The 13,713-nt window shown below is 49.0% G+C and overlaps 1 protein-coding gene across 1 annotated transcript in view; it reads left to right on the forward strand.

Annotated features, from left to right (window-relative positions):
• The first annotated feature begins 568 nt into the window (after positions 1-568).
• Positions 569-13,713, forward strand: part of CELSR1 (cadherin EGF LAG seven-pass G-type receptor 1) — a 173,875-nt gene continuing 160,730 nt past the window's right edge. The window contains exon 1 of the mRNA XM_074901601.1: positions 569-3,869. Within this exon, the coding sequence (XP_074757702.1) occupies positions 671-3,869 (3,199 nt within the window). The 5' untranslated portion in view covers positions 569-670. The remainder of the gene's footprint in view (positions 3,870-13,713) is intronic.

The raw sequence follows: 13,713 nt of genomic DNA on the forward strand, positions 1-13,713 counted from the left end.
GGCGCGGGGCCGGGGCCGGCCGCCGAGAGGCGCCGAGCGGCGGGGCGGGAGCCCCGCGGGGCCAGACCCGGCCCGGCCCCCGCCGCCGCCACCGCCGCCGCCCGGGAGGGGCCGGGCGGGGCCGGCAGGAAACCCCGCCCCGGGCAGCGCCCGCCGCGCTCCGCGCAGCCTGCGCTGCTCAGCGCCGCCGCGGAAACGAGGGGAGCGGAGCGGGGCGGCAGGAACGGAACAGAACGGGACGGGACAAGACGGGACGCGGCGGCTCGGCCGTGTCGCGCAGCCACGCGGGACCGCTCCGCCCGGGGGCCGGCCGCGCCGCGGGAGGGGACTTTGGTATTTAATTTTATTTTTTTGAGGGGGGGGAGAGCGAAGGAGACGAGCAGCAGGTTTATGCTAATCACCTTCTCGGGAGCGGCAGCGGGAGGAGGAGGAGGAGAGGAGCCATTTTGAACTCACTTCAAAGTTTAAGGTGGAAAAGTTGGAGCTCTCCAGCCCGCTGCCCGGGGACGGGGACGGGGCGCGGGGCTCCGGGCCGGCGGCGCCCGGGCGGCGGGGGGGCGGGGGGCGGCCGAGCCGGCGGCTGATGGATGAGGGCGGGCGGGCAGCCCGGCGGGTGGATGGATTGTGCGGCAGCTCTCTGCCCGGCACCGCTGCCCGCTGAGCTCCGGAGATGCTGCGGCTGTCCGCCGCCGCCTGCCTGTCCTGGGCCGCGCTGCTCTGCGCCCTGGCGCCGGCGGGCGGCGGGGAGCTGCGCCCGCCCCGCGCCGCCCCGCTCCGCCACCTGCCCCCGGGGGCCGCGGGGCGCCGCGTCGCCGCCGCCCCCTCCGCCGCCGCCGATCCGCCGGCGCTGCCGCCCGCCGGGCGCCTGAGGGCGGCGGGGGCCGCGCCGCCCCGCGCTCCGCCCGCCGAGCCCCGCGGGCCCCGTGGCGGGCCCTGTCCGCGCCGCGCCCGGCAGCGGGCGGCCGCCGAGCCCCGCGGAGCCGCCACCGGCTGCGCCCCGCCGGCGGCGGAGGAGGGCGGCGGGCGGCCGGGAGCGCGGCGGGCGCGGAGCCTCAACAGCCCCCCGCAGTTCCAGCTGCCCAGCTACCAAGTCTCCATCCCCGAGAACGAGCCGGCCGGCACGGCCGTCATCGTGCTGCGGGCCCAGGACCCCGACGAGGGGGAGGCCGGCCGGCTGGCGTACTCCATGGAGGCGCTCTTCGACGAGCGCTCCAACGACTACTTCTCCATCGACGCCGAGACGGGCGGCGTGGTCACGGCCCGCAGCCTCGACCGGGAGACGAAGGACACCCACGTGCTGAAGGTGACCGCCTCCGACCACGGCTCCCCGCGCCGCCGCTCGGCCACCACCTACCTGACGGTGACCGTGAGCGACACCAACGACCACGAGCCGGTGTTTGAGCAGCCCGAGTACCGGGAGAGCATCCGTGAGAACCTGGAGGTGGGTTACGAGGTGCTGACCATCCGCGCCACCGACGGCGATGCCCCGGCCAACGCCAACATGCTTTACCGCCTGCTGGAGCCGGGAGCTGGCGACGGGGTCTTTGAGATTGACCCACGCTCGGGGGTTGTGAGGACCCGAGCCCCGGTGGACCGCGAGGAGGTCTCCGAGTACCACCTGGTGGTGGAAGCCAACGACCAGGGCAAGGATCCAGGACCACGCAGCGCCACAGCTATGGTGCACATCACTGTAGAGGATGAGAATGACAACTACCCTCAGTTCAGTGAGAAGCGCTACCTGGTCCAGGTGCCAGAGGATGCCCCTGTGAACAGCCAGATAATGCAGGTGCAGGCTACAGATCGGGACCGGGGCAGCAATGCCCAGGTGCACTACAGCATTGTGAGTGGCAACCTGAAAGGCCAGTTCTACATCCATTCTTTCTCCGGCGCCATTGACCTGATCAACCCTCTGGATTATGAGACTATTCGGGAGTACACGCTCCGGATCAAAGCCCAGGATGGGGGTAGGCCTCCCTTGATCAACTCCAGTGGCATGGTGTCGGTGCAGGTTGTGGACGTGAATGACAATGCCCCCATTTTTGTGAGCACTCCCTTCCAGGCCACGGTGCTGGAGAACGTTCCTCTGGGCTACTCGGTGCTGCACATCCAGGCTGTGGATGCTGACTCTGGGGAGAACGCCCGCCTGGAGTACAAACTCGTAGAGATGGCACCGTCCACCGGTGGTGCCCCTGTAGCAGGTGACTCTGGGTTCCCTTTTCAGATCAACAACAGCACAGGGTGGATTACGGTGGCTGCAGAGCTGGACCGAGAGACTGTGGAGAACTATCACTTTGGGGTGGAGGCCAGGGACCATGGTGTGCCAGTCATGACCTCCTCAGCCAGCGTGTCTATCACTGTCCTTGACGTGAACGACAACAACCCCACCTTCACGGAGAAGGTGTATCACCTCAGGCTGAACGAGGATGCGGCTGTGGGTAGCAGTGTGCTGACCCTGACAGCAGTGGACAGGGACGTTAACAGTGTTGTGACTTACCAGATCACCAGTGGCAACACCAGGAACCGTTTTGCTATCACCAGTCAGAGCGGAGGGGGGCTGATCACGCTGGCCTTGCCCCTGGATTACAAGCAGGAAAGGCAGTATGTGCTCACAGTCACCGCCTCTGACGGCACTCGTTTCGACACTGTCCAGGTCTTCATCAACATCACAGATGCCAACACGCACCGCCCAGTCTTCCAGAGCTCCCACTACACAGTGAGTGTCAGCGAGGACAAGCCCATTGGCACCTCTATTGTCACCATCAGTGCCACCGATGAAGACACAGGGGAGAATGCAAGAATCACTTACATTTTGGATGATAACATCCCCCAGTTCCGCATAGACCCTGACACGGGCACCATCACCACCCTGATGGAGCTAGACTATGAGGACCAGGCCTCCTACACGTTGGCCATTACAGCCCATGACAATGGCATCCCCCAGAAATCGGACACCACCTACGTCGAGATCCTCATCCTGGATGCCAATGACAACGCGCCCCACTTCCTGCGTGACCGCTACCAGGGCTCGGTTTTTGAGGATGTGCCACTCTCCACCAGCGTCCTGCAGCTGTCTGCCACTGACCGTGACTCGGGCCTCAATGGCCGTCTCCTCTACACCTTCCAAGGTGGTGACGATGGAGATGGAGACTTCTACATCGAACCCACTTCCGGAGTGATACGGACTCTGCGCAAACTGGACCGCGAGAATGTGGCTGTCTACAGCCTGCGGGCCTTTGCTGTGGACAGGGGCAGCCCACCACTGAAAGCATCTGTGGATATCCAAGTGACTGTGCTGGACATCAACGACAACCCCCCTGTCTTTGAGAAGGATGAGTTTGACATCTTTGTGGAGGAGAACAGCCCCGTAGGCTCTATTGTGGCACGGATCAGTGCAGCTGACCCTGACGAGGGGACCAATGCACAGATCATGTACCAGATTGTAGAGGGGAACATCCCTGAGGTCTTCCAACTAGACTTGCTCAATGGAGACCTCACGGCCCTAATGGACCTGGATTATGAGAGCCGGACGGAGTACGTGATCGTGGTGCAAGCCACTTCAGCCCCTCTCGTGAGCAGGGCAACAGTGCACATCCGCCTCTTGGACCAGAATGATAACCCACCCGTGCTGCAGGACTTCCAGATCCTCTTCAATAACTATGTGACCAACAAATCCAACAGCTTCCCCTCCGGTGTGATTGGCAAGATCCCAGCTCATGATCCTGATGTGTCTGACAGCCTGGCCTACACCTTTGTGCAAGGCAATGAATTGAACTTGCTCCTTTTGGACTCTGCCACTGGGGAACTCAAACTCAGTCGCGATCTGGACAACAACAGACCCCTGGAAGCCCTTATGAAAGTGTCAGTCTCAGGTAAGCAAGCTTTCGAGGTTAATAAAGCATGTAATTTTGCTTGGTCAGACCAGCGTGGGGGCATGGGCAGAGGTAACCCACTTGCAGTTTAGTGTGCAGCTTTCAGTTTCTTGAAGCAGCAATTTATCTGTGAATTTTTTAAAGAGGAACCACAAAAATGTGTCAAGCCCATGTGCTGTGGATTGAAGTGGTTGTAATTGTTATGTGGATCAGAAAACTAAATCCGAGTGTATTTGGAAAGGTATATACTCCCTCAGTTGAGGTAGTACCGTGGCTAAAGGTTTTCTTATGTTGCATAAAGGTAATAAATGATGTAACTTGCAAAGACAGAGGGAATGCACATGTATCTGTAATGCCATCTCCCCTCTTTTTTTTCCTCTTTAAAAAATAAAAAAAGTTTGGATTTGGTATCTCTGCTGTTTTAGCAACAAAGCATATGTATTCCCTTCTGCATATCGGGAGGTTTGGCTGGTAGATCCTTAGACCCCAGACCAGGTCTTGGCTGGTGTGGCCCAGGTGAATGTGATGCTGGTGGAGCTGTGCTGGCTTGTATTGCTGGCGTGTGTTCCTGTGGGAAATGGTGATGCTGAAAGCAATGAGTTATGGCTGTGTAATAGCTGTGTAACACAGCTAATTGCACTGGCGTTGCTTTAGTAGTGCTAGGGGCAGATACTGGGCAAATGCAGCCCCAAAATCAGTGCTGTTGCAGGGGGGGAGAGAAGGGGAGAGGTACGTGTACTGTACCATTAACTTCGTTGGAGAATTTGTGTCTCTGTGTTAAGACTGTTTGATATGGTCCAATATACACTTTTATATAAGCACATACATGCTCTTAGGATATTATTATTTTTCTGCTCCGTTGCTTGTTTATCACTGAATTACTTTTTACACCTCTAATTGTGGCATCAGTCATACAATGGGTAATTTCCTCTGCAGGTGCCACTCTATAAAGTTTACTGTGGACCTGATCCCATACTTCTGTTGACTTTCAAAGGTTTAACCAGGTACAATCCTCGCTGCGTCACTCTCTGCAATCTAAAACTAGTATTTGTATTGTCTTTGGAATAAAATAACTGAAAGTACTAGGTACGTAAAATGACATTTTAGGGGATGCTTCTTTTTGGATGGTTGTATTAAAAAAATTATAAACTGTGGCATAATAATCCTGGCAGTGCTTGTTTTACTGGAAGTAGTCATGGCGTGCAGCAGGGCCTCGGGGGAGTGAACCATGCTCTCCCTGAGGTCCTTTTTGCTTCAGGAAAATGAAAGTGATATTAACTGAGCTGACTGAATTTACTGCAGTGCATCACCTGACGAGCCACTCCTGGTTCATCCAAAATGCTAGGGGGCAGCTAATGTGGTAAGGTAGCTCATAAATGTTGTTTCCATGTCCTGTGAGGACTTGCAGAAAAAACAGACAGTTGGCTTGTGACCTTAAAGAAAAACATTTGGATTAAGGTGCAGATAATTGCATGGTCACTGTCTGTACCAGTAGCTCTTTATCTGGTAGCAGAAGATAAGAACTCATCTTGGAGCACAAAACTTGGAAAAGTTGTTTTGTTACACTAGATGAAGAGTGTGTTCAGAACAGAAAAATGGGTGACTTACTATTCCTTTCTCAGTCTAATGATTTACACTGAAGTTTAAGTGGATGAATTCTCAGGTAGGAATGAAGACCCGTTTTCTTAAGTAACAGAGCTTGATCCTTAAGTAAGGAGCTTGATCATGCCAGCATCATTTTCATGTTTGCTGAAGGTGTGAACTTTGAAACTCTGCTGTGATGTTGACCAAAACTGGCTGTCTGCTTTTTGAAAGGTATTTGAAAGATTATATATTCTTATGGGTTGGACTTTAAAATAGTTTTGACAAGCACTGAACTCCATGTGACGTTAATTTGAAGTTCACTCTCTGGAAATGGAAAGGGCAGAGTTTGGCAGTGTGTGATTAGTCCAGGAAAGTGTCACCTGCCTGCTTTCTCTGGTTTATCTGATTCAGTCTTTAAAAAAAAAAAAAAAAAAGTCAGAGAAGCAGCTCAGACAGAAGTACTCCACAGGGTTATCTCTAAGTGTTGCAAAATATCTGCAAATCATCTGCTAAAATGACCTGCCTGTTAACTGAAAAACTGTCTATGGACTAGCCGTTAACCTCTCAACCCAGACAAACACAAAGCCCTGCCCTACTAACAGCTGCTCTTCAGGTCAGGAAAGGATTTGAGCTCCTTCCGAACTTGGGGAATTTGATCTGTATGTGTCTGGGAAGTAATACTGCTGCTATAAAAAAATCTTATTTCCACCTAGCAATGTGTTGTGCTGCAGAGCCATGTGAGTGTGTGCGATGCTAGTGAGGAGCCACGCTGCTCAATTGAATTACTTTGAGAGTTTGATACTTGACAAAAAACAGCATTCTTTCATTTGAAATGGGGATGATTAAGCACAGTAATTTTGGCATTCTGCTTATAAACAAAACTTTAGGAATCGTGAAAACCAAGCAAATAGACATAGTAACTTTAATAAAACCTGAGAACGTCACACTTGGCATTTAAAACTAACAGTGTAAACGTTACCAGAAGCTACATGGCATAGTGGGCAGCCCTGGGCAGGCTGGGCACGTACGTGCATGGCTCTGCCTTTGTCCTGGTGTGGCGGTACCTGCTGGGCTGTGCCCCCACAGTCGGTCAGGAACCCACCCAAGCAGAGGAGGGAGAAGGTGGGTGGTGTGGATATTAGCATTTTGCTTTGGATCCAGAGGGAGCTTTTGAAGTCGATCTCTTTTGAAGAGAATCTCTCCGGGTGCCCCTCTGCCCGTACCTGTCGTGCAGAGCCGTCTGAGTGAACAAACTGGATCTCTTTTGGATGAAGTTAATCCAGGGGTCCCTTAAAAAGACACATTCTCTTTTTACTGTTGTACATTCGAGGGTTTTCTACATAAAGGCAGAGCTTGGCTTTATATTCCCATGCCTGCACATTGTGTCGTTAGGTTTATGTTGTTTTAATAATTGGGGCGAAATCTGGGTCCTGCTCAGATCTTGCCCCTGCTTTCCAAGGAGACAGGATTTTACTCTGGGCTTCTGAAACAGGTGTTCAAGGGTCGATCAGTCTGTGATTTCTTAGTGTTACTAATAAATATGGGGCTTAAATTGACAGGCTCATTAAAAACTATTACTTTTTGTTCACAGTGATATTCATGATAATGTTAAATTGATATTTATTTAGTCAAAAAGTGGGTTAAACATTGCTCAAGTCACAATGCGTTTGCCTGTGTTAAACATACACCACAGTCCCCGCTGGTGCGGGTGGGGGAAGGCTGGTGCTAGCCTCAGCTTCGAACAAATGTTGCACAACTTTGCCTGGGTGTCACATTGCAAATGCTGCTGGCACCTGCTTGACTGTGCTGCCACAAGTAGTCCCACTTATCATCAACGACAGCTCAATAGATGTGTGTACAAACTCCTCTGGGAACCCAGCCTAATACACCAATGCAGACAAAACCCAACCTGACTGGATCCTACAGCTTTCGAGCGGTCCAGATAAATGTAAAATATCATTATACAACATAGAATATAGAATTTTGGGAAAGTAGTGCTCCCCACGCAGTGAGGGATAGACACCCAAGCGTTTCTGAGGCCATGCAAGGTCAAGTATCACCTTTTACATTTCTTTGGCTTTTAATCTCCAGTGCCATTCAGTAAGGTTATTGACTATCAGCAAATACAAATTAAGATAGAGCTCATTTGTGTTGCAGTAAACTTATGGGATTTTTACTCATGGCTTGGTAAAGGATTTTCATTATTATTGTAATTTAAAAGTCATTGTGCTAATGACCCTGGATCGTCAGCTCTGTGCCTTCTCCATACAAATGTAACAGATGATGCAATACTTCTGTTTAGCCCTTCTGGTAAAGGTAAGGCCACAGCTGTGCCTGAGGTGCAAGGCACTGGGGGGTTGTTTGTGTGTGTGAAGATGATTTGAGAATAAAGGGGAAAAAAGAAACTCCAAGGAGAAGGTGTCTCTGTAAGCACAGGGGCACCTTTGGGTGTGGAGGGCAAGCGTGGGGCAACCACTTGGGATGTGGGCCAGGTGCCTCGGCACCATCGGATGCGCCCTGGCCTCGTGCCCCTGCCTTTGGGGAGCAGAGCGGATGGGGCTGCTGGGCCTTTGTGAGTTTTGTGGGGCAGATCCGCAGGGCAACTGGTTCTTCTAGGAGCAGTGCTTCTGGCTGCCTGCGAGGGCTTGCTTTCAGGGTCAGCCAGAGCAATTAGCACCTGAACTTGCTCTCTGTGGACCCCTCACCCCGTGGGAAACACATTCCTGCAGGTGGCTGAGGTGGGATCCCTGTGGGTTATAGAATTAGGAGATGGTGGAAACGGAGGGGTGGAGGCTCTTCTCACCCTCCTCCCGAGTGGTTGCAGGGCTTTTGCAGGCTGGCATTTCCAGGGACCTTGGGCGCTTGCACTTCACGCATGCTTCCTGCACTAAGACGAGAGGAGAGAAGGGAGCGGCTCAAGGGCTGCAAAGACCAGGGAGGCAATGATGAGGGACCTCGGTTAGAAAGATGGTGTGATACCGCGAGCTGGGGGATTGCACCCCTAGTTGTTACTTTGTGTATTAAGTAAGACTGAAGTGAAAGATGACTGATAATGGTTAGTGGCAGTGGTTTTGAACGTTTACATTATTTTCCTACAATAGCAAATCTAGAGTAGTGGCCATCATTTTAAAGTTAGGGTAGCTCCTGGATCTGCTGTGGCTATCTAAATCCTTTATTGCATCCATATAGGTTTTATATTCTAATCTATTCTATAGGTGAGATGTATTTTAGCTGTGCGTCCCTCCAGCCTGCATGAATGTGACTTCCCCTCTTCAGCTATATGATCTGTTCCAGCCGATAAAAGCTGTGGCTGCCTTGTTGCTTTCCTGTGGGATTCCCTTCCACTTCATCCCTGGATTTCATAGGAGTGGTGTATTTTTGTTTCAAAAGACAGGAAAATGTCTATGGCTATGGGAGGAAAATATTTAGTTTGTCTCAACTTTTTAGTTGAGATAAAAGATATCTTCTGCATGTAAATAAATAACATAGGGAGTTACCTGCAGCTCAAGCTACTGTAAATAAGCAATTTCTTTGCTAAAATGGTGATCTGTAGTAATAAAGAAATGTTTACCACAGAACACTTTAAAACGTAAATGAGCTGTTTTATCTCAGATAAAAGCTATTCTGTCAGTCAGCTTCTTTCAGAAAATGCTACTATGCAACATAGCTATGCCTAAAAATGTTTGTTTCTCCCTGTTTCTGTCTGTGTGCAGGCTGTATATTACCATTTTTTCCTCCACAGTTTTTAATGAGATATTACTACCTTAGTATGTCTCAGTGGTTGAAATGTATGCAGATCTACTAGGCTTTACTTGATAACAAGTCTCAAGAGAAAGAAATTGAATTTAGGGAATATGATGGTGTGATTACCTGGAAAACTTTTTGCCCTATTTGCAAATTATTTGCTCATGGAGAGATAGTTGTAATAATAATTTTTTAATTGGATCGGTAATTTAAAAATGTTTTTTTAGTACTTTTTAAGCTTCAGGTGTATTAATGAAATCGGTTTCCTTGATGTATTCCCTTGTTGTGATTTGCTTCCCTCTTAGAAGTTACTGAAGTGCTCTTACTTCTGACTTGCACTTGTGGGTTGGGAAGAATCCTCTTTTGTTCTGTTCTGGTCACATGTTTGCTTGCAGTTCGGAATTGGTTTAGGCTGGGGTTGCCGAGCCTGCTGCAAACTGCCAAATACAGGATAAACATTGAATTGTTGTCAAGGGTAATGGCAAAAGAACCCTTTGTTTAGAATACAGGAACAGTTTTCTAGGTTTGGATGTTAGGATGATAGTAAACCCGCAGTAGTGGTGGGGTAAGTAGGTGATGTGAAGCAGTGGGATTTTATACTTTGTTATCTCCAACGTCCCAAGTGCTACCTGAGGAAGTGGCTGGCTGCTGATAAAGTGTATAGTTTTACATTTGCTCATCAAATGGTTCATTTTCCTTGAGTGTATATACTTAATATCTTGAAACTCCCTTTCATTGTTGACTCCCGTCTTTGAGCTGAATAGATTTTCTCAGACATTCCATGACTGAGGAATGTAATGCTGGGTATGACATTAAGTGAAAGTAGGTAGTGTTCTCACCCCTCTTCCGGTAGGATGCTTGCTGGTGAGACCCTTAGTAGATGCTTGGATGGGAATCCTGTGGTGTCCTCACATTTACACCAGTCTGGTCAGAGTGTGGCCCTGGTGTCTCACAGCATCTTTAAGGAAGGGTTGGGGAGACTCATCTGTGGTGTCCCTGGAGTGTGCCGCAGGTCCGCCAGGCACCCCTTCAGCTGACAGACCGTCTCCAGTGTTTTGGCTTGCTGGGTGCTCAGGGTTCATGGGTTCAGGGGCATGTGATAACATGCAACACCTGTAACGGTGTTTACAGTTCAGCCAGATGTGTAGCTTCTGCATACATTGGCATGGCTGAGCTCTCTTTCATCTGGTTATTTTGGGTACAGACAGCAATGCCTGCACAGTAGCATGGGTTAGGCTTGTGGTTTCACTGGGTCCCTTGATTCCCTCATGCATCAGGTGAGACTGATACAAAGAGTCCAGGAACGTGACCACTCTAGAAGTTGGGAGCAGAATTACTTTCTGGGCAGAAAAAAAAGCAAGCATGAAGCAGAAAGCTCTTCTAAACCTACATGCTACAAATACCTTTTCAATATTTAGCAGTGTAGGCAACTCTAGCTGTAACGCTCATGCATGGAGGATGAGTAAGGGGAGGATCAAATATCAGACACAAGATCTATGCTTTCCATCCCTTCTCCCTCTCTTTTATAAGCCCTCAGGATTTTGAGACCCAGTTGGTGGGGACAGACTCTCTACGTTTGAGCGCTTGAGGTAACAAAACAACTTACCTGCTTACCTCGGTATTGGCTAATTTACAGGATTTGGGCAACTGTCTCTCTTGGCTTCCTTTGGCATACTGACTTGTATTTCCAAAAATATCTACAGAGAGTCTTTAGGAAACGTAGGAGGGTTAGAAAAGCTGAAGATATTCAAATCAGATCTAATGACCCTTTTTGGCAATATTCCATATTATAGTTTTTCTGTCCTGGTATCTGTGGGAATGATGATGGGTTTTGGTAAAATAGTACTCCCAGCTATTCTGACATCTACTTTGCCATGTAAGGAAGAAGTATGGCAGTGCTGTCTTTTATGAATGATAGACTTTTTTTGTTGCCTGCTCTTTTTTTTTAAGACTGTTTGGTCCAAAGATTGAATAAATCAGAGTACAGAACAAATTGACAAGAGGCTTGGTTCTTCAAAGCCTTGTTCACAGTGGCTGTCCACTTGAAAGCAAGAACATCTGAGACCGGTTTAAGTTCAGTTTTGCCACTTTGTGTTTCTGTATCAAGTGACAGTATTATTCCGCCCCCCCCCCCTTCCCCGGTGAAGCTCTTTTTCCAGTGCTGAAAAACACCGAACTATTTATAGATGCAACACAAGTTTCCAAATGGGGCAGGATGCAATCTTCATGGAAAATTTTGAAATCTGCCATCGAGTGATCTGTTGATTGTTTGGCGAGATTTCCCTAACACCTTTTTTATAAAGCCCAGGTGCATACACTTTGGCTGAGATTTCATTGCAATGCATTGATTTTGTTGGATTGAAACAGTGTTAACAAAGGTATTACAGCTTGGCTCTTATGGTCAGATTTGTATCACCTACCATGATCTGCCCAAGAAATCAGGTATCTCTCCAAAGGTGGTCATGTAGGTTGTGGCCATGATTGGTTGATAGGCATGAGGGCTGTTGGTTGGAGATGCCCATCTTGCCCCATGGATTACAGAGGGAACATAAATGACTGACTTGGGCTACCTGCCTTGTTGTTAGGTGGCTAAAGTTCTGTGGGATGAACGCACCCTGAATATGTGCCAGGACGGAAGGGTTTGTTTTCTTTTGTAGCAATGATTGTACTTATTTCTGTTACAGAAAACTACCTGTAGTAACAGGCTTAGCAGACAAGATGGAAAGGATAGGGGAGGCTATAATATGCAAACAGGAAAATGTTTTGCCATGAATAATGTTAGGAGAAACTTTAAATATTGTCAAGAGTTTGAGTGAATGAAGGGGGAAAGTATGCTTTTATGGGGATTTGGCATTCAACAAAGAAATAAAATTTTAAAATACTTCAGAAAGATGATCTTCACACTTGAAAAAAAAGCAGTTGGACAGAAAAGTAGGATTTGCTGGAGAGAAAGAAAAACTTTTGGACTTTGTTTCAACAAGTCGTTAATGCTCCTAAGCTGTAACCACCTTCGTATTTATTCCAGTGTTTACACTTGCCAAGCACAAAAAAAGCAAATAAATGAAACGGTAAACCTGTAATAAATCCTCAGGGGACCACATAATAAACATAGACATGTTATGCTTATCAAATACAAAGGAAAGTAATCTGTTTTCAACACCATTGCCGAACGCATGATAAATGCTGGTTTCTGTCAGGTCTCCAGCACTTTTGGAAATGACGCATCTGGTCAGAAAATTTCAGCACTTTTTGAAGGAGAGAGAAGGAGAGGCCATCGTTGACAACCATTGTCAACACAGCATCTCCTGCCTGCTATGGAGTCTGTGGGCTAGGTCCAGTTTCAGTGAGAATCAAAAGCATCTGGAACCCACCAAAAAGGGCAAATCAGGGACTGTATTATCAGATTGGAGTTTCACATATGTGATGGCCAGCATCTAGCAGCCTGTCTTTGCTGTTAAATCCCACTGGGCTGTTAGGTTTGGAAGCAAATGTACTCAAGGTGATTCTCTGTGGCTGCCATGCCACCAGAGCATGCATCATGTGTACAGATTTTGCTGCTGGATTGGTTGGATTTTCTCTTTCCTTTCACTAGTTCCAGATCAGACTCCTTGACCCTATTATGTTAGCAAGTCATTGAGTTTATTGGATCGAATTCCTGTCACAGCACTTTTGGACTTTCCAGGAACCAGCCCAGCCCAGCCCCTCATTTACTTGTGTGTTTGCAGCAATGTTCATGCTGGGTCTGTTTCTAAAGGAGACCCTTTAACATCCAAGCTGTGATTTTTATTTTTAAAATTTATTTATTTATTTATTTAGCAATCTGAATTTATTTTAAATCATGTAAAAGCTGTCCCACCTTAGTGCATTGATTGCTTTAGCAGGGTGTGATTTCCAGCCTCCAGACACTGCAGGCACAGCTCAGCATGGTTAGAAAGAGGCATTTGTCACCTTTCACAGCTTAGGTCCAATAGAGGACTTATATCTTACCATCAAATGCCACAGTGCCTCATTTTTAGGTGCCTGTTCCCTGCAGCGGTATCCTCTTTTAGACAATTAAGTGTCCTATGAAGTGGGAGTACTTGAAATACCATCCCGCTACAGCCTGGGCACTTCACTCAGCATAACGATCAGGACACTTAGCTAGGGCAAAGATGGGCTGGGCTCCAGCCCTTGATCTCAAAGCTCTTACTGTGCTATACATTAAAGAGGAGCTGAATAAGGTACAGAAGCTGTTGTGGGACTCACATTTCCCATCTCCTGGCAAGTGCCATAAGCTACAGGGTCATGCTCACGCTTGCAGGGCGCCAGATAGGAAGGCACTCTGGCTCACGTTGGTGTATGTGGGCACCTCCGCTTCAGCTGAGCAGTGGTGTGGGCAGTCTGGCTTTGACCCTCAGCTTCTGGATTTGTTTTAGGCCATAATAAAAGCTGGATCGTGAACTGTTCAGGCCATGTCAGGACTAGGTCAGTTCTGGCTGTAGCTGGGTACTCAGCTTTTCCCACCTGGGAACTCAAT

Source organism: Athene noctua, chromosome 3 (genome assembly GCF_965140245.1).
Source record: "Athene noctua chromosome 3, bAthNoc1.hap1.1, whole genome shotgun sequence".
In the NCBI taxonomy this organism is placed as follows: domain Eukaryota; kingdom Metazoa; phylum Chordata; class Aves; order Strigiformes; family Strigidae; genus Athene; species Athene noctua.